At 46.5% G+C, this 21,064-nt stretch overlaps 1 protein-coding gene across 2 annotated transcripts; it reads left to right on the plus strand.

Annotated features, from left to right (window-relative positions):
• Nucleotides 1-728: 728 nt before the first annotated feature.
• niban1a (niban apoptosis regulator 1a) lies at nucleotides 729-21,029 on the plus strand. Of its 2 annotated transcripts, XM_040183583.2 has the most exons (14): nucleotides 729-1,084; nucleotides 10,377-10,507; nucleotides 10,823-10,951; nucleotides 11,059-11,173; nucleotides 12,500-12,664; nucleotides 13,581-13,696; nucleotides 16,135-16,239; nucleotides 16,464-16,626; nucleotides 16,733-16,920; nucleotides 17,208-17,354; nucleotides 17,810-17,920; nucleotides 18,048-18,152; nucleotides 18,269-18,380; nucleotides 18,478-21,029. In XM_040183583.2, the coding sequence occupies exons 1-14, from the start codon at nucleotides 1,030-1,032 to the stop codon at nucleotides 19,716-19,718; spliced, it is 2,883 nt and encodes a 960-aa protein (XP_040039517.2). In that variant the 5' UTR covers nucleotides 729-1,029; the 3' UTR covers nucleotides 19,719-21,029. The 2 variants fall into 2 exon arrangements, with proteins under 2 accessions (XP_040039517.2, XP_077964030.1); XM_078107904.1 differs by lacking the exon at nucleotides 10,377-10,507 and having other exon boundaries at nucleotides 944-1,084.
• The last annotated feature ends 35 nt before the right edge of the window (nucleotides 21,030-21,064 follow it).

Below are 21,064 nucleotides of genomic sequence, written 5' to 3' on the forward strand. Positions count from 1 at the left end.
TCAGAACTACAATTCTAGTTCTACAAATAAGCTCAGATACAAACACAGCTCATAACTTTGAGGAGAGTACTTCAGAGATATGGTTTTAATAGCAAGGTTTATTTATATGGCAACTATAGGTAACAAGGTATCTCAAGAAAAGATATAGACCACTATACAGAAAGGTAAATCCGGCAGAGTAAAAGTTACAGTGCATTTCAAAATAAGAACAAATAGTCCCAAGTTAAATAACATTGTACGGCAAACACACCTTATTGCCCCAAAAAAACGAATTAAGAACAAACTGTAAATTAGAGGCAACTGTATCAAGATCTTTGTCCTTTTTCTTAAGCTGCATACAGATGGACTGTTTTTGTTTAGCTGTGTGTGTGTGTGTGTGAACATGTCTGTTTTCATTGGTTCCTGCCCTGTTGCCACGGGTGACACTGGACTGCTGGTTTTGAGCCTCACAGAAGCACTTTATACTCATATATAAACTCATGATGGAGAAAGTCTAGTGTCTGAATAACACATTTTATATTCTCGGATTATAATCAGCATTTAGGCTCATTAGACCGGGGGAAAGTAACCAACTCATGTCAAATAAAGCAAATGAAAAAAGGAAACATTCCCCTCTAAGATGAAGTACAACGTAACATCAAATTTAAGTAGCAAAACACTTTCCACTACTGCAAACAGATGACTCGTTAATACTAGAACACACGAGTATGTCAGAATAAACCACGTTACACCATTGATCCAAGTGAGTGAGACGCGTGCGTCGCTGGATCGCTGCTGCATTGCGTAACGGGAGCAGCTGAGCCCGCGGAGCATCGCGCCTGTTTACCGGGAGGGAAGAAGTGAGCAGGCTTTCCGTTCCGCGCGTCACTCCATGGCACAGCGTGAGGGGGGAAAGGGAGGAGGAAGAGGGCGTGTTCTTTCTCCCCCTCTCCCTCCCTGCTGCTGCACACCGATGAGTCGGTGTTAGTAGGCTACCTGAGGACTGAACCTTCAACCCGCGGATCCGCTCCCAGCAGCAGCACCAGCGCCATGGGCAACTCCGCGTCCAGTCTGCTGGATGACGCCAATTCCAACTTCATAAAAGGTGAATGAAGATATTTTACATGTATACGATCATTTGGCAAAATAAAGGACGCTGCAAACGTTCACGGTTTGGAGTGACGCGTCGAGGACGCACCGCGTTTCCTTCAACACCCAATCTGCGTGGGTTTCCACGGGAGAACTTCCACTCGTTAGTCGGTGTGTTCCCGTGGAGCCTCGTGTCCGAGCGCAAAGGGGCGAATCAATCACGGATTGATCTCATCTCATCTCATCTTCTCTTCCCCGATTGGTCGGATTCCCACTCAAATCGATGTGGCTCAGCTGAGACTTTCTGTGGACAAACAAACAAGTGATCAATTTCACTCGGAAGAACTTCCAGCCTGGTCTCGTAGTTTTCCACAGAAATGACTTATTGAGACTTAAATCCTGCTTCTGACTGACAGGCGATAAACTCGGGAGGCTTTTAACGCCCCTGTCAGTGCTTCCAGTGCAAAGGATCACTGTGGAGGGCGGATCAGGTCCCTCCGGCCTTTCCAGTCCTGCAGGGGAACAGAAAAGTGAGATGGTACAGAGGTCCAAGACCTGTTTCCCTCTTAGTGTCTTGTGTCCTCTGTTGCTGGGTGCGTCCCGTGGTGGATATGTGGAGTAGACAAAAGGTGTCTTTGTTGTTGTCGTCATGGCTTTTGTGTGATAGAGAGACTTGGGTTCTGACAGGTGCAGTGTGCCAACATCCACAAATCAGGTCACTCGGCTCAGCTCAAAATATTTGATCAGAAAATTGCTTTTAATGAAGATGCAGTACATTTTATTTGAGCTGCTTCATTAAGCAACTTTTAAACAACTTCCTACTTTAACAAATGGAAAAACAGCGGCAGCTTTGTGGCTTTTTGGGAATGAAAGAATGTGCTTGTGACCGATTAGGGCTTCGACTATGGATACATTGAAAACATCTTCAAATATTAATCTTCTCTCGGTCACAAAATAAATCTGCATAGTTGTTGATGTGACTTTTCTTGCTGGGTCAGTTTCCACTGAACATGTTGGCATAACAAAGTGAGGGCGAGACGACCAGCAGCGACCAGCTGACCGGAGACATTTATGGACTGGTATCTTTTTACAGGTGTGACTAAAGATTATTCACATTAGCGATTTTAACTCATTTTCTCAATGAATTGCTTTGTCTATAGAACGTGAGAGCGTAGTAAAACCCTTTTCTTCAACTATGCCAATGTCTCCACATGTCTTGTTTTGTCCAAAATAAATAAGAATCAGTGAGTTGTTGGAACTTGCCGGAGGGATAATTTCCCTCCCTGAGGCTGGTAAAGTTCAGCTGTGTCTGCTTGGCTCTGGCACGTACTCAGGAGGACTGGAACCTGTTTCTCCAGGCTGCACATCAGCTCCTAGGCACTCATGGCACTTTAAGGAGTGGATCGACTGTGTGTGTGTGTGTGTGTGCTGACATGCAGTGACATCCAGAGGAAGATTAGGTTTCAATATGGAACAGCTGGAACTGTCTTTGTTTTTTTAACAATGTCTTCTGGCGCTTTGTCACAAATTCTCGAAACCCCTGTGTTGCCGGATCGTTTGGCTCCTTGGGTCACACGGACAACAGGCGGGGGTCACCGCTCAGGGATAAACGTTGTTGTAAACGAAACAAACCAAAGGTGAAAAGTATGAAAAAACTAAGGGGAAAAAGGTCAAGGCGTAAACAAAAGGCAACCGACTAAACTGGCAACAGTGATTGTTAAAGAATAATCTGGTCTCCTTTTGAGCTCTTATTGGCCTCAGAATGGAATCTGGGAAAGGGCCTTGATGGCTGTTGCCTAGGTTACGGAGTATCGTACATTGAAAATATAAGAGTAAAAATCTTGTGCCACGCCCTGTCGTGGGGTTCTACAGATTTTCTTGTCACCGTTGACGTCCCCTCGCTCTGCACGCTGGTTCTCGCCCCCATAAGGCGATGTGCGTGTGCTTGTGGTCGATGTTGGAAGCAGCCAGCTCTCTTGTTTTTTACGGGGTCCTTCGTCAAAGCAGCTCAGTCCGCTCGCACTCTGGGACGAGCCTTTCGCTCCCATCGTTCCCCTCCTCAGCTTTTCCTGGCCGGGTGGTTTTAGCGGAGGGCGACCTTGTTGCGGGGACGCTGTGCATCCGTTTGTCTTTGTGGAAGCACTCCTCTCTCTCAGCCAGCAGCAGTGACGTGTGTGTGTGTGTGTGTGTGTGTGTGTGTGTGTGTGTGTGTGTGTGTGTGTGTGTGTGGTTATGGGAGTGTTTGTTGAATATTTGGTGGTAGTTTACTGGGTTGGGTTGGACAAGGCTACAATTGAGTCATGAGGCCGATGACTCCAAACATTTGTCCTTGAGTTTGGACTGTTTGATGTCACGACGCAAACCCTTTTCTCTCATTTCCAACTCGATCTGGTGGTACTTGGACATCATACGTGTGCGTTGTACAATGACTTGTGTCCGGGTCCTCCAGAAAAGGAACACACCGAACCACCGGTGGAGATGTTCTGCACGCTCCCAAGCGTCATCTGGCAGAGCGGTGGCTCTTTGTTTGTCCGCCACGTGTTTTACCAAAGAGGAGAAGCTCAAGAGGGACACGAGATCTGTGTCTGCTCTGAGGAGTTCCTGCGTGACTCAATAGTTTGAACTGTTTCCCAAAGCACTGCTCGTCTCACCACGGCCGCTGCGTGACTGGTGACGCGTTGGGATTGGATCAGCAGACATCCGCGAGCACGGTGCACGTCTTCTTCCCGACGTGCCGTGTTTACGGCACAGCAGACACGTTGAAACGCTCTGCTGGTACCAAGCATGTTGCCGTAAATGGAAACATTGCGCGTGTGATAGTTGTGGTAAATGTTTATGTTCAGTATTGCTCACCAAAACGTGTTGTGTGTGTGTGTTGTGCTTCATGAGTTCTATTTAATATTTTTCCTCCATTGAGACTTCGAAAATCCCAAATTGTTTACATTCATGTTTAGAAATGCAGACGTGTGGCTTTTTTTTAAATACACAAAATGAGGAGCCACTTGTAGAAAAGCGGCTCCGGAGCACCGAAGGACTTTAACTGAAGTAGGTGCGCTCTGCTTTGAAAGGCCGTACATTTTCACTTCACATGTGATGTGTTACTAAAACGGTTTGTGTCCCACCTGGCTCCAGAGAATGTTCACCCGGCTCAGCGTGCAGCATTGCACCATGTGTCCAAGTAGAAGAAGAAAAAAAAGATCCTCATGTGTGTTGTGTGCACTTTTTAAAAGTGCGGCGGATTGGTTCCAGTCAGAACACATGATTGTAGCGTCGATGAAGTCACCGTGGAGGTTCTTTGGTTTCGCCTCAGTCACTCCAGCTGCCATTACACAATCCCTCAGATATTCCGAGGAGCTGAGAGACCGTGAAAGCCCCCAACCCGCCCACCCGGTTTTAGATCTGAATTCACGGCTTTCCACAAAGAGAGGAAGCGGCTGCTGCCCTCTGCTTTAAACCCGCCTGTTGTTTGCACATCTGTCAGTGTCCACCAAACACAATGCAAATACTGCAACTCTGCTGCTATTCACACCTTGAAAGTACCGCCAAGAAAGAAAGTATGTACTTACAAGTACGTATTAAAGTAGAGAATCGCCACATCCTCCAGCTCTCTGAAATGAACTTTCTTATCAAACATCTTTTGTGCTTGGAGCTCAGCGCAGGTGGAGCTTTTTCTCCCCGTTGTTCAGTTCACGTATTTGGCCTGTTTGAGTGTAAACAGAAGGACCTGGAGGAAGAGCTGGGCATCATGACCTTGACGTTCTTTGCCCTCATCAGCCAGGTATGATGGCACGGAAGCGTCAAACAGGCTCTGCAGCTCGTAAAATGGGCAGATGAGTTTTATTATTCTTTCAGAAACGCTCCGACAAGGCGACGCCCATCTGACGGAGCGCCTGCGCATCAGACGGGCGTCCTTTTCAAGTGCAGCTCTCTATCACTATGGAAGATTCCCCCTGTGTCTTGTGTCTCTTATGTAATATCACGGCAAACAAGGCAGGGAGCTGAGCCTCGGGACGAGTCCCTGACCATCAGCAAGAAACCCACAACGCCCTTTTTTAACTGCGCTGAACACGGAAAGGCTCCCAACAATGATTCTACTGCGCAACAAAACGACTTTTCATGACACACGTCGACGCCAAATGATTTTGCAACAAAACATGTTTGTTTCTTTTAGTTGGGGTGAGTCGTGCCCCCAGCCTTTGTTCGGATCAGGAAATGGAATCGCAACCTGGGAGACGGGTTAAAGGAGAGCAGGACGGGACATCATCTGGTTTCAATCATTTGAATGTGTCACTTTGGTTTGTATGCAAATGCCTGCAGGGCCCCGAGCTGCACACTGTGTTTACTGCGTACTAACTAATGATCGCATGTTTACAAGGTAAACCGTAAACCTGCTGAACATCAATCTGATCGCATCGTCATTGGGAGCACGTTGGCACAAAAGCTCCCTCTGTAACTGGAGTGACTTTAGATTTGTTGCTTAATAAATTGCAATGAGTTGATGATGGTTGAAATTAGAAAAACACACACACACACACACACACCTATTGTATCTTTGTCCAACATTTTTCCGCCTCGCACTGACTAGTATTTCCCGACTGAGCATACACACATCCCATCTTTGAGCTTCAGAAGTTTCAGAAACGTAATACCTTAATTTTTGTGTACAAAATAACATGAATTATATATTGAATAATATTTGATTGATTTTAATGTAGTTTTGAACTGCACAATTTTAGATCATGCTTGATTGAGATCTGTCATGTCGTGTGGATTTCGGAGACTTTTAAACCCGTAGGTCGTCTGCAGTGGTTGTACATACTTCCAAGTAATCACCATGCGTGTTCGCTAGAACAAATGATCAGTGCTAACAATGTCTGACACACACTCGCCCTGGACCTCAGACATGTTCACACGAGGTGTCGCCCAGATCTGGTCTTGAGCTTAATTTAGGTCGGAGCTTTGACAACTGCTGCATTTACTCAATAAACTGTTTTGCGTGGAAGAAGCACCCAGGGGGGCTTACGGCATTAAGGTTAAAGGGTCCGTCTTTGTGATGAAACACACCCACTGAGGAGGCTCTCTGGGTGCTTTCTAGCATTCACCGATTTAAATTGGCCTCATTTTTCACTTCCAATTCAAAGGCCGAGTTGAATCATCTCCATTTGAGCGAAGCCTGCAGGGAGCCTCGTGTTTCAGCGCGTCAACCGCTCCGTCCCTCTCGCTCGTGAACGTTGAAGGTGGAAGAGCAGGTCTCTCCAGCGCAGCGGCGGGTTGTCAGTCGAGCTGCTGCCGAATCACTTAACACGACTCTCGCTCATAGTTCACATTCCAGACACTCGCATACCAGGGCATGTTTCTGTTAGAGGACAGAATGTTTTTTACCCCGGTGTCGTTCTGTGTGTTTAGAGAGTTGTGGAAGGATTGCAGCGATAAAATGCCTTTTTGCAAAATGGAAAGCTTATCGTCTGCAATATTTAGAATATTTAGGTTGATGAAGATAATACACTTGTCTGTTTATTCAAGACAGGCTGCACATGCTTGCAGAGGAGTTTACTAACTCAAATCTGCAGGTGTAGAACTCATTTTCATATTAACTAAGATCTGGACCGTTGTGAGTGATGCATATAGGAGACGTCGGTGTTGGAACAGGGCGACGTGCGTGTGAATGCCCTCTAGTCTGGTCTGCTCTCCTTAGCTGGTTTCTCTCTGTGCACAGATGGCAGCATAAATGAACACAGCGAGCCGTCTTTTGATGGACACCCGTTGAGAGCTAAGCGCTGCAACATGTGAGAAGTTGTGTGGTCCTCGGTCGTAGTCTACCTGTCGCTCAGTGCGTTTCCATCCTCTGGTTGAAAAACAAGTATTGGAAAAAGTTGCTGTCAGTTGCTGTTGTGTCCGTACACAAGTTTAGAGGCCAATGCCGGCTGTGGTTAATTTGCTCTGAATGACCCAATTTGTTTTACTTTCCACTAGTGTCTTCACAATGTGTGTGTGTTTTTCCCTTTTGCACAATGTTCAGCTTTAATTTGAGGATTTGTACTCGTGCCAGGACTCCAATGAGAAGCAGGCAGATGGCTTACACTGGCTCATTTATAGTCCTGCTAATTAATAAGACGTATCCCTGGGGGGAAAGGCAACAAAAGAAAAGCATTAGTTGTGGAAACTCAGTGATTATTTTAGCGGATAATGTTGGAGTTGTCCCAGCTGTGGGCAACTAAAAACTAAGGGTGGGCAGGAGGGTCTGGGCCAGGCTGCATATGCAGATAACATATCTCAATTTATAGTGATAAGTGTTGCAATGCAAAACTAAAATTAAACATGGCTGGATAATATTTACACAGTGCTCACTTTGTCACAGCAGTGAGCTGAAGTTATTTTCTTTGATAAACTCTAAACCTTTTAAAAGCAACAAAACAAAGCCTTTTCAAAGCCATTCAAATCAACTCCTAAGTAGCGCGAGCCAAGATGAACTCGCTGGAGGAGGAGGAGTCACTGAAGCAGAGGTTCTTTCTACACTGTGAATTTGTGCTGCAGCGTTCTCGAAATGCAAAGAATGAGTCAATTATACTAGAAGACGTGTATCTGTCTCCCAGCTGGCAGCCAGAGAAGATCAAACCTCGGAAAGGCTCACAAATAAAATACTATGTCTGTGCACCGCGTCCCCTCGGGGATCGGAGAATAAATCCTCATTTGTGTTTGATTCTCTCTGTGATTGTTCACAGCTTCTCTTTATTGGAAAACCAGGTTAACCTGCAGCCTGACTGGGTGCTGTCAGGCAGAAGTAGGACGGCAGGCTGCACAGACGATCACATATGCAGAGTCTGTCCTTTTCTTTCCAGTGACGTCAATGAGATGCCAGGATATTTACCTCTTCTGGGGTGCACTAAATTTTCTTCGAACCAAACCACTAGCCAGTCTAAAAGTGTCACGTTTGTGGTGCTAGAGGAGACTTTTAGGGAAGATTAATGCAAAAGGGAAGAGTTAGCTATGCACCCACAACTTAAATTGTTAATGATCTGAGTGTCCAAAAGCTTTTGCATGAAACGTATGCAGCACATTTGCCTTCAGATCACCAAGTCAAACACTTTGGCAGTTTCGAACAGGCTTGGATTATATAACCTCATCATGTCTATTTTGAACCCAGATCAACCACCCATGAGTTATGTTTAGATCTCTCACCTGTAAAGTTGTATGTTGTGCTGAGAGAAAGGGTTCAAACTCTGGGGGTAATCTTTAAATTCGGCCCCCAAATATCCACAAATACTTTGATGGAAATTTGGCTAGGTGTCGTTTCTCCAATTTAACCATCCACCAATGAAAGCGCATCCCTGTGGAGTGTTCTTGGCCCGGAAATGGAAACTGCCCTCGTCTGGGAGCAGGATATCCACTCTGTTAGCTGATCGTTGGAGGTATAAGTAGACTGCTCATGTGGGTCAATGTGGAGGCGAGACGCCAGCTAACCCTTTTTGTACACACGCCATTGTTTAGGACTGAGGAAATAACAAGGAGGTCCTCTGAGATCCGCCATCCACAGCTACAAACTGCCGCCGCTGAGGAAGAAACAGCCGCTGCTTTGACACATTTGAATTCATAATGTGTATTAAACTACCAAATAAACACAACAATTACATTTTGATCATTGAACCTGGAATTGTTTCTTCACCCTGTAACCGAGCCAAAGAAACCCCTGCTTGTATTTTCCCTTCACGACTCTTGTTTTCTAAATTCATCTCTAACCGAGACATACATTGCGATGCAGCGCCACAGCTTCTGTTACCATAGTGACGTGGAGTCGAGTTGTCGTGGCGCCGTGCCATCGTGCCGGCTACAAAACACCCCAGAGAGATAATGACGGAGCACATTGACCCCGACATTAACACTGAATATACAGTGAGGGAGACAATACACAGCAGCCTCCTGTTCGGGCATGTTTATCCATTTAGTGGAGGATGTGTCGCAGGGAACTACCTCTAATAGCTTGTGGACATTGAGCAGTTAAGGCTGCGTGAATACTCATTAAATTATTATTATCATTATTATTTTTTTTGTGATGTGATTTTGCAGCCTGTGCAGAGAGGAGACTATTCAGAGTTCTGTTTCTCCTAAGAAACCGAATCCCTCCGCGTCGGCAATCTGGCCTGCTTCAAACAACAGCGAAGTGAAATCTGAGCGAGTTCTCTTTTCTCTCTCAAAGTGTACTGCCAGCTAGTCTTAGGTTGACGGACCACAAGAGGGACAACGTGAAAGATGTGGTTGTGTCTCCTCACAGAGAGACACACAGAGTCTGATTAGATAGAAATTAGAGTAATGATACAGAGAGAGAGAGACACATCAGCAGTCACAACAGCAGCCTTGGCTTTCCGATGACAGTATTCTGCAGATCGACCCGGGAACCGTGTGACATCAGCTGTTGTTTGTTATCCAGGCTGGAGGAAGACCTCGGCGCGCCTCAGCGCCAAGAAAGAGATGGAAAATGAGCACATAGATGAGCTCAGGTTTCGTTTGCAAGAAAGCTTTGTGTCACCCCTCCGTGTGTGTGTGTGTGTGTGTGTGAGAGAGAGTTTTTTGGCTCACGCTACGCTGCATAAACATCCAAAGGTTTTGGGCGGTTTTGACAAATGAAGTTTCATGTGGTTTGGTTTTAGGTTTCTTTAGTTGCGCTTTGTTTTCTTTCTAAACAATTGGGACAATAATCCAAGGGGATTGAGAAATTTTGATGGAAATCAGTCTATGTCTTTGTGAGTTTAATCAGGTCTTGATTAGCTTAGCTTAGCATAAAGACTGGAACCAGGTGTTCGTTAACTGTTCAGGATATAAAGTAAAATATGCTGCAACAAACTGATTTAATAACCAACAGTTCCTGGTAGTTTATAAAATGTCACATGCATTTTAGATGCATTACATTTGAGTGGTGTGTTTTAGTTTTCTTTTCATCACCCTGTGCAGAATGTACTTTTATGGCCTGGTTTTTTGTAGTCTTGCTGGGACCCTCCGCCCCCCCCCCCCCCCCCCCCCACCCCCCTCACCCACGTTTGTGGATCTCTTGTCAGTAATCTGGTTGCAGGTCTGTACCTGTTTTTGTGTTTGAATAGTATTCAAACCGGACGTCCTGGTTCACATGTCCTCCCCTACCTGAAACAACACGCCCCCTGTGGAGCGACCCCGGTCTTATTGTCAGTCTGAAACCTGACCAAGAGTCCAACTTTAAGGCTTTGGCTCAGTATTCAAGTGTAACCAGTGCTTAATTTGCCACTAAAGACCAGCGAGTAACCATTGTTCCTTCTCCTCCCCCCTGTGTGCTCCTGCAGGCCGGGCCGAGGCCGAGCTGAGCGAGTTCAGTCCGTACTACAGGAAGCAGTTCTCCCTGGCTCGTTTCTCCAAGGTCGAAGATGACCTGGAGCAGCACAAGGAGAAGATCACACAGCTGCTCAAACAGAGGGTAAGTGTCTGCACCGGCGCCAAACCCCTCCGGTCCGGACTCACTCTTCAAGAATGGTTCCAATGAGTCAGAGTGGTTTGGTTTACGGGTTGGCAGGGTAACCACACAGCAGTAAGCACATGTGCATGTGTGACTAAACATCCGTGACGTCATCCAGCTGTGCGAGACTGCGAGCAGTCGGCAAAGACGGAAGCGCCGTGAAAGCTGTGATGAAAAGTCAACAGCCGGAATGGAAAAACCATTAAATGTGACCAGCGATCAGCTCACTTTTCCACATGTTTACCTGAGTTAATTGTACGTGTGTGTGCTGTCCAGGGGGCTCCTGAGGGGGGCGAGGTCCTGTACGAGGATCCCGTCCTTTACTTTGACGACACCAGGAAGTGGAGGGAGAGGTACGTGGTGGTGAGAGCCAACTATTGCCTGGAGTGTCACGACGGCCTGGAGGTGAGCGTCACAGTCAAATGCCAAAAGTGTCCCATGGATCTACTTGCTCCCGCACCAAGCGACCCATTTCTTCTGACCCTCTGTTCTTTATCTATTCCTTTCACCAGAGCTTTGTCAAAGGGATTCCTCCCCGTCAGAATCTGCTGCCTACAGGGGGCACCGTCCTGACCACGGAGGAGAAGTACATGGTCATGGTGGACAAGTGCTTCCCCGATGACACCAGTGAGTAAAAGATACCTGATACCTCTTTGGGAAATAAAGGAATACAGAGCATCAACTTCTTGCACAGATGGAGAAATGTAATTAATCTGCATTGGTTCAATACATATTTAACTAGAAGAGGAACAATTCGTAATCCGTGGCAGAAGAGTCCAAACTGAAGCTGCTGAGCCCGATGACCGAATATTACATCATCGTCTAGCAGCGAATATTTAATCTGTTGCCTGTTCCTTTCAGCATAAGATACACTTTAATTATTGATACCGCACATGCAACGTAATCCAGAACTTTGATCGTGTTGATTGATTAGTTGGTTTAAACACAAATTAAAAACGCACATTCCAGTTTGGCTGTGTGCATTCCCCCTCGTGAGTCCTCTGGCTGCAGCAAACAGCCTGTGGCTGTCATGAAATCAGGCTCAGAATGTTGTACCTCTTGATATGATTGTAGCGATAACATCAGGTGGAATTCTTCTTTTAACGGTCTGCGGTGTAACAGCAGGCAGGTCGGGACACGCTCTCATCCAGACTGTTTCCAAAGTATTCACTGAGTGGCTTCGCCCACAAAAAGCCCCCGAGTGAGCAACGGACAGCCTCAGAATACTGCTGCCTTCCGTGTGTGTGGTCCAAACTGCTTTTACTGGCCTGTTTAAAGGCAGCAGGTCAGAGGCACCAGCAGACTCTGTAAATAAATCAATTCACAGATTTACCCTCCTATTGTGTTTGAATTCCGTTAATTCATAATGAAAATAACTAATTCTCATCAAGTAGAAGGTTTTGCCTGTTTACTTTAATGGCCATAACCACTGTATGTTGTACTAAACTATCTATATAAATAGTCTGTTTATTTTATTTATTATATGTATTAATAGCTTTGTAGTTGTTGACTTCACTGACATTGAATATCCATCTGAGCGTGTAGACTTTCACCATTAACAGTCAATTCTTTACTCCTGTGAAGGAGATATTTTGTTGACCTGGGGTGCCGTTTTGTTTTGACTTGAAGGAAGTCAAAGTCTCATCTGGTTAAGTGGTTTAAAACGGAGAGCAGCCTAAAAACATGTATGAACCCTGAGGAGTCATTCGTGCATCTCTCAGTCTGTTAAAGGCCTTTGAGAAACGGTGATGAATCATCAAGTGTTCTGGCTTTAAATGGGTTCAACACATGGAGCGCAGAAGTGAAACAACACGTGTCATTTCCAAACACAACAAAAGCACTTGGATCATAACATGTACTTCCATTGTGTGGCAACACTAACATTCATCTGCCAGTTTAGCTAAAACAACATCGGTGGAGCGATGAGCTGATCCCCCACGTTTTGTGTTTCAGGCGCGAAGGAGGACTTTGCTCCTCCTCTGTCGGGGATGCCCGGGCAGTTCCCCGTTTACCTGCGTCTGCCCTACAGGAGAGACTACTACTTCTGCTTCAGAAACGAGGCCAAAAAAGAGGCCTTCCTCTCCATCCTGTCGGACTGCATCAGACACCAGAACCACGGTGAGATTCTGCCGCAAGATGCAGGCGCTGCAAATACACCACAGCAGGTTCACCTTCTCTCATAAACGAGGGCACGGTGGCTTATTCTCTTTTAGGGCTTGGTATCATTTAACATTTGACACTTACTTTGACTTAATTACGTGAAATGCAGGTTGGTGTTGGTAAAATGTTCCTGTTTTAAATCAGGAAATATCTGTGAACAGGAATAGAAAGAAGGCGAGAGATTATAACTGACAGCGTTTATAGTTTTCAGTATTTGGCACCACGGAGTACTGAGATTGAGTACTTGTTAAAAACACAAAAAAAGCCTTTCGCTTTAGTGGACCAAAATTAGTTAGCCGCAGTTTAGCTCATCAATTTAATGTTTCCAATTTATTTCTTAATAAGAATGTCAGACCTTCTCCGGCTCCAGGCTGCTGGTCTTCTTACAGCAGTGCAATAGTACATTAAATATCTTTGGGTTTTGGACATTGTGACCGACAGTTTCAGTATTAAGAGACATTTTACAACCTATGACTCGATAACGATAACCACAGTTAGTTGCCCTGATATGGAAAGAAATACCTAAAGAATCAAATTGATTGAAAATGACATTCATTTCTCACCACATGGTCACCAATAACATATTTTTCACTCTTGTGAAATGATTCGACGGCACAGTGGACGGATTTAGGTTGCACGACATCACTTTAATCACTTTCGGCAGTTGCCATGACAACAGACTTGCCACACCACATCTGAAGAGCAGAAGCGGTCTTTTTTTTTTTTCCATAATGAAGTCGTAGCATAACATCTCTGCTGCCGAGCCGGTCGCCAAAGCATTGAATCACATCTGGACTCGGAGTAATGCGAACACGTCCGAGCGACGACACGTTATTTGTGTTGTTAATCTCTCCATCGCTTCGCTCTCTCTCAGACTTCCTGAAGAAGAAGACGTGTGAAGTGCAGGCCTTCCTCAAAGCCATCCAGCTCTACAGGCAGGACAAAGGCCAATACGAGCCCTGGGACATGCTGATAGGAAGCGATGTCAGGGTACGTTCCCACAACCGCTTCCCTGCAGCCAACAAACGCTTACAGGATTCATCTCCAACAAAGGAATGACTTTCGGAAAGTGCACTCCGTGCGTTGCTGAGTGTTTTTTCCGAGAGGAGATTTTTAAACAAACGAGAAATGAGAATGTGGTTATCAGCGAGCGTTTCCGGGTGTTATGCTAAGCTAGGCTAACCACGACCTAAATCTGTACTTCACATATGTGAGCTGGGTATTTGTGAGCTTACTCACAAAGAAAATCAAACAATGTGCAGACTATAACAGGACAAAGGTGCTTCGAAACGCAACATAACGGATGAGACCGAAATGCTACAACTTCTCCTCCGCTGGGAGATGAACCGTTGTGTCTGTCAAAGAGTGCAACTCCTTCCCGAAGACGACCGAAACATTCATGAAACAGATGTTCCGCTGTTAGACCAGAACATCTGTCAGGGGAGCGGCACACTGGCTGAACTGTGTCACTGGTGAAGTGATGATGATGATGATGCCTTTTCAGACATTTGTTCCTACTGGATCAAACTTATAAACAACACAAAGAAGCACCGGTTTCTCACACAGAGCATGACACTTAGTAATAGAATGCACGCTCACGCACACTTTAGAATCTAGTGGTCCACGTTTCTCTAAAGGTGGCAAGGTGATATGTGAGAATCTAACACTAAAATATGGATCCACCAATAAACGATTATTTCCCAAAGGCTACACAGCAACCTAGAAATCCTGAATTCATTAATTCACGCTTTCTGACAGAGACCGAGCGATTAAATGGCTCTCATTGTTTCCTGTATACTGACTGCGGCGTAGCTGCATGATGGAAGGACGCAGGGCGTCGGCTCATCACGGTCACGCCTCATTTGCGTCCTCTCCGTGTAAACTTCCAGCAGCAGAGAGAACACATGGAGGACGAGCGCCTTTGGTCCACTCGGACCGTCCTCATTACGCTCTCCTTCCTTCCTCCTCCCTCCCCGAGCTCTCTGCTCTGCCGTTGTGCTTCCTGCTGTTTTTTTTCTCTCTGTTCTCTTTTAAAGCGGTGCAGAAATCCTCCCTCATAACGACGTAAATGCTCCATTGTGTTTCTCTTCGCTCACATTGTGTTGAGTCACAATTAGTCGGAGGTTGACAGGAAGTTTGACTCGCTGCAGGAGAAGTAAGAATGCACAACAAAGTACACAGCCGTGCACTCATTCACCGGCATTTTTTCCTTCATGTACATAGCCCTCGTCTGACACACTCTCTCTCTCTCTCACTCACTCACTCACTCACTCACTCACTCACTCACTCACTCACTCACTCACTCACTCACTCACTCACTCACTCACTCACTCACTCACTCACTCACTCACACACACACCTGTGAGAGAGACATGAGTGGAATGAGTGAAATATTGGCTGCTGAAACCGTTTCACTGAGTTTAATAACCACTGCATCAAAATCATAAATCTGTCAAGGTCTCAGACTTTACAAACTGTTATTTGGAGTGTGTGTGTGTGTGTGTGTGTGTGTGTGTGTGTGTGTGGGGGGGGGCACAGACTCACTAATCACCAACATGTCTATTGACCTTTTATAGTCATTTATAAAAACTGCTTTAAACCAAGTAAACAGTGAGTTACATCATTTAATCCAATAGTGTTTGTTGCCTCATCGCGTCACACAAAATATGCCCGATCTGTGTCGCCAGTGGCGACCACAGTCCTGCCTCAGCTGGTTCTTCGCCTGTTAGACAGAAGGTCTTCTCAGAAACAGGAGACCAGATTACAATGACACTTTGTTGAAATTGAGGAATGGATTTGGTGTGGGGGATTTCTTCACATGGATATTTTCTCATGAACTTCTGCACTGCGGAATGAAGACAATCTGGCACGTACTGTACGTCACGTCTCGATGTGTATTTTGATGACGATCCAGCTCTTGGTTCTCTCCAGTTTGTGTTATTTTACAGAGGCTTCATTACCAACGCGGCCAAACATTTCAAATATTTTAACGGCAAAATTCCAGCAGCATGAAGCAACGATGAGGTTTCTGTGGAGAATCGTTTTCGCTCCATGCTAACAAACGGCATAGTCAGAGAAGGTGTTAATCTGGAACTTAGAGGCCAAAACTTTAGGTACATATCTCGTCGTTTTTTTTCTTTTTAAGATTTGTGACCAAGATGCATGGGACATTTGACAGTGTTGAAAAAAACTTGTCGGTGCTCTTTGATGAACGTACTGCTTTTAAATGTCCCTTGTTTGGTATATCTGCGTTGACGTAATGGGTCTCTCTCTATTTTATTGTGCATTTTCTCAAACAAAAAGTAACTAGCACCTGAATCGGGAAACAAAGCAATCCAACATCACTTTGGGTTTTGGTCATCTTCAATGTGTTCAAGGCAATTTAAATGGTTCAGATAATGATTGAAGTCCCGTCTATGTGTTTGCAGGTGATGGCCAACCTGGTGATGGAGCAGCTGCTGCCGATTCTTCAGAAAGATCTGCTGCCTTGCCTTAAATCCAAGAAGGCAGAGAGGAAGAGAGTCTGGTTTGCCGTGAGTCAACTGGAAACCTTTTTATATCCTCTGAGGGAGACGATGCTGCTGGCTCACTGTCAATGCAGATGAAAAGTGATGAATCATGTATTAGTCCTGCTGTTCACTGCACTCTACGATGCCTCCAAATCTTCATATAGAGCAAGTTCAATTTGATCAAGCAGTAAGAAATGAAGTGAGCTGAAAAGCTCCCGTGTTTTGATGAATTAACCCTTTGTGCGCAGACGGTGGAGGCGGCGTACATCGTGGTCCAGGAGCGTTTGTTGGAGGGACTCGCCGCACTGAAGGAGGAATGTCAAACGTCAGTCCGGCAGCAGGAGGTGCTCATCCACTCCGACATGGACCAGATCCTCAATACCAGACGGCAGCTGGAGGAAAAAGTCCGAGGTAACCGTGACCTGCCTGATCAAACGCGTTCCTCTCCTGTGAGGAATGTGAATGGAACCGGCTCCGGCTGTAACCCGAGGATAAACATTTCAATGTCTTCCACCAGACAGAGTGTCGGCGCGAGCAGAGAAGCTGTTCTCCGAGTCCGTCCAGCCGTACCTGGCCTCCGTCCTGGAGGAGCTGATGGAGCCGGTCAGCTGCGGCTTCCTGGAGGGACGTCAGCTGAGCGAACACGCCATGGACCAGGTGTGTCAGGACGTCCTGCGGCTGGCAGACAAGGAGGAACTGAGGAAGGTTTGTCAATCGGCAACATCCTCCTGTGTGTGTGTTCTTTTTTTTTTTTTTTTACCCGTCTCATTCACAAATAAACGAGTAAATGCACAGTGATGGTCCAATTAACTGAGGAATAATCACATTTTACTGTCACCTCCAGATATATTATTTTCCCATGAATATTTAAATGAAGGTCTCATCTGAAAGTGTCCAGCCAAAATATTTTTTCCCCTTCTGAGATTGTAGTCTGAACACGGCTCAATTTGTTCTCCTGAATCGATAAATGGACCCATCGCTCCGTCTCTCAGGCTCTGGCAGACATGGCCAGACCCAACCTGCTCAGCTGCTACCAGAAGATTGCCTCCCTGCAGGAGAGACTTCAGGACCTGCAGAAGAGGTTCGGTTTATCCAGCATTTCAAGAGTGATCTACAGCGCTCAGATCGACCTGCAGCAGGTACGCGCGCACACACACACACACACACACGGGTACAAAACACGGGTTGTCAATTCCTTCAAGGCTTAGTGAAAACAAACCACATGGGAGGGATGTTTACTTTACTGCCAATAGTTTGGTACTTATGTAAGTATTATTATATTGTATTGGTACTTTTACTTACAGTATCATGGATTTCATTCACTCTCTCCTCCTTCAGACCACTCAGCTGTCAATCTCATACTGTCGAGTGGGTGGAGGCATTTTCCCAACTGAGTCATTTTATTAGTCAACATTTCTGACACAATTGTAACGTGAGCTATTGACTCGGCACTTCAGTGAGTGAACACGTTTGGAGTCTGCTGATGATCATTCACACAACGTTTTTTTCCCGCTCTGTGTTTGAGACATTTAACTTCTAATCTCATCGTGTGTGTGTGTGTGTGTGTGTGTGTGTGTGTGTGTGCGCGCTACAGCTGATTGAGAATGCAGCGTACACGTTTGAGCTGCTGCTCCACAAAGCCGTCCAGGACAACCCCAACAACCCCGGCCCTGCGATTGAGAAGGCCAAACCCAGAGTGCTCAAGGTCAGATTTTAATTTATGACCATCGGCCTCCATGAGCGAGCGCGAGAGAGAGGGGGGGGATATGGAAAAGAGAAAGCCCTCCCTGACATGAAGTGACGAGTCTCTCTCTCCCCTTTGCATCCTGCAGCAATACGACTACGACAGCAGCACGGTGAGGAAGAGGATCTCCAGGGAGGCTCTGGTCTACATCACTCTGCCCTTCATCAAGAAGACCTTGTCCTCCTGCAGAACTGTGAGTGTCCCACAACGCGCACACACATCTGGACCTACGGTCGACAAAGCTACCATGGTTTCAGAGCATGACCGGTGTGTGTGTGTGTGTGTGTGTGTGTGTGTCTTTCTTCACAGGAGCTGCAGGGTCTCGAGCAGTCAGTCTACGCCGAACACTCCAACTTCATTCATATTGAGAACATCTACGAGAGCATCCTCCTGGAATCTCTGGACAAGGAGGTCACCAAAGGTATTAGTTACACAGACGGTGACAAATCAGCAACACACACACACACACACACACGCGTCACAGAGCTGCCGCTGATCCTCCCTGTTTTCCCCTGCAGTGGTGAAGGAGGCGGCCAGCCTGAAGAAGTACAACCTGTTCACAGACAGCAGAGACCTGCTCAGTCAGTCCAGCCGCTCCAGCCTCTCCTCCCCGCCCGTCTCCACTCCGGGTACCCCGGCAATGGAGCTCGCCTCCCTCCTTAAGACGTCGGTCGAGCCACAGCCGCCGTCGCCTCTGGTGCTGAACGGCCCGTCGTCCGTCCTCCTGAGGGAAGGGCAGCCGGAGAAGAGCGTAAACTTGATGGACACGCCCCTTGTTGAGACGCCACCGGGGGTGGTTGGACAAAAAGATGCACCTAAGATTGTCACAGTTGCGGAGGAGGCAGAGCCAACATCGCTCACGGAAGTCTTCCACACTGTGGGGGAAGCAGGACCCCCAACATCCACCGCGAGCGAGACCCAGATGGTTAAAGTGGAAGCGTCTCCAGAGACGGTGATCCAAAAGGAGGAGACTTCTGCAGAGCCAGAAACAACGGAGATGGCCGCTGAGCCTCAGGTGCAGCGGACGGATGCTCCGAAAGAGGCCGAAGTTGCGTTGCCGGAAATCCCCACGGTTGCAGAAAGCACGAAGACCAACGTGGAAGATGCAGCAGCACAGAGAGGAGCTCCTGCACCAAGTCGAGACCCTACTAATGAACCACAAGACCTTTTAACGGAGGCCACTGTTTCTGTAACTACACCCAGCAGCGTAAAAGAGATGAACTGTGGAAACTCCGAAATCAACATAGAGGCTCCCCCTAGTGGTCAAACACCCGAACTCCTATCCGACATCCATCCCAGCATGGATATGAAGCTACTGGAGGCAGAACCAGTGACCGCCTCCGTGTCGGTGGGGAGTGAGATGGCCCCGTCAGAGGTGGAGTCCACGGTGGACATGAAAACCGCTCAGAACAGCGAGGACGAGGTCCCAGAGGCCTCCGGCAAATCACCGGTCAGCTCGGGCGAAACCAGGGGCGACGAGCCGTCCCCTCAGGCCCAGACAGAAGCCACGAGGGAGGGCGGCGGCGGCGGCAGAGACGCTGAGGCGGGAGCGAGCGTGGAGCCGTCAGCTGAGGCGGCAGATTCCGCAACCTGTCCGGCTGCTGAGACCGCAGAGGAGGAGAGCCCTGAAGCCAAGCCCATTGGCTGCATCAAGGAGATCCGTGACCTGGTGGAGGAGGTGATCGAGGTGGAGGAGTTGGTGAAGCGCTATCCCTGCGGCGTGCCAAGAGAGGAGGAGGAGGAGGAGGAGGAGGAGTGAGGCGTGAGGAACTGCATTACTGTGATTTCTTTCAGAAGAACGAGGGACAAAAATGATTCTGAATGTTCTGCTGAAGGGAACCAGATCATCACCAGGACAGAGCGTCGCGCCTCAAACCGTCCTGGAGTCAAAACATTTGTTTCTGAGAACAGAATCCGATTAAGAGAGACATCTGAGAAACATTCACAACAGCTTCCATGAACTTTTTTTCTTCTTTTTTTTTTTTTACATATATGCATGACATTATGGTAAATTATTTATACAAATCTATATATCAGCTCTGCCGGGTGTCTAAAACGAAGATTCAGTAAATTCCTTTTCAAACTACAATTATTTTTGCGCAAAAATGTTTTCGAAAATCTAGATTTTGAACTTTTATGTCAAGTTTGGGAAATTGCGTTATGCTGCCGTAAATTACTAATATATTTTAAAATGAGTAGTAAAGCATTTTAGAGAATATTTCTAGACGCTCTGACAGTAGGATGCATAGATGGATGTTAATCCTGGTACCAATTCTCCTTTTATGAGCCAAAGTCAGAACGTTGTTAGCTTAGCTTAGCGGCCAGCTTGGTCCAGTGTGAAAATAACATTCCGGTCGCTGTGAAATACGGGCAGACATGAGATTTGTATCCATCTCTATATTTCAATCTATTTTAATTTCCTAAAATGACAAACTATTTCTTTAAACAAACTGGGTTTTAATTTGCTTAGGAATGACTGGAACCATCACGACGAAATTTCAAATTAAAGCTCTAATTAGCGATTAGAGATAACGAGCATTTCCAATGTATCTCACCACGAGGGGGGCGAGCAGCAGGCTGACGCAGTAAACGAGTTCCCTGGGTGGGGGGAGGTGGGGGGGTGCTTTGCTTCCACGGCGTTGTCAGCTTTTCCAGAGTATCGCAGAGTGGCGGCTATTTGCATTGTATTGTATTCATGCTGTGAATGTTAAATGCGGTTTCTTCAATGTGATTATTTTATAACCTGCTGAAGGACTTTCCTATAACTCTGAAGGAAACTAAAGAAGTAGCTCATCAAAATGCCTTTTACAGTACGTCCATGCTGCCTTACTTCACAAAATGAAGGAAACCCTCTTCCGTGGCGTGGAAGCGGTTGCCGTAGGAACCGGTCCGAGTCTCCGTACCTGTGCCTTTTTAACCAGTGTAGGCCGTCTTACACAAACGTGGTTAGTGGAACAGTTTACAGAGCGAGTGCAAGGAGAGACACTTGACCATTTACTGTCAACGGGATGAATGTTAACGGAAACATTGTGTGGAAATATTAAATAAAATATAAGTCTACAAAAATAAACATGGCCTCAAACTATTTCTGCCCGAACTCTCTGG

Source organism: Gasterosteus aculeatus, chromosome 8 (assembly GCF_964276395.1).
Source record: "Gasterosteus aculeatus chromosome 8, fGasAcu3.hap1.1, whole genome shotgun sequence".
Classification (NCBI taxonomy): Eukaryota; Metazoa; Chordata; class Actinopteri; order Perciformes; family Gasterosteidae; genus Gasterosteus; species Gasterosteus aculeatus.

Coding starts and splice junctions, on each gene's coding strand:
- niban1a (XM_040183583.2), top strand. CDS start 1,030: ATGGGCAACTCCGCGTCCAGTCTGCTGGATGACGCCAATTCCAACTTC. Junction 10,508..10,822: donor CACAGCTGCTCAAACAGAGG/GTAAGTGTCTGC, acceptor TGTGCTGTCCAG/GGGGCTCCTGAGGGGGGCGA. Junction 17,921..18,047: donor CCAAACCCAGAGTGCTCAAG/GTCAGATTTTAA, acceptor TGCATCCTGCAG/CAATACGACTACGACAGCAG.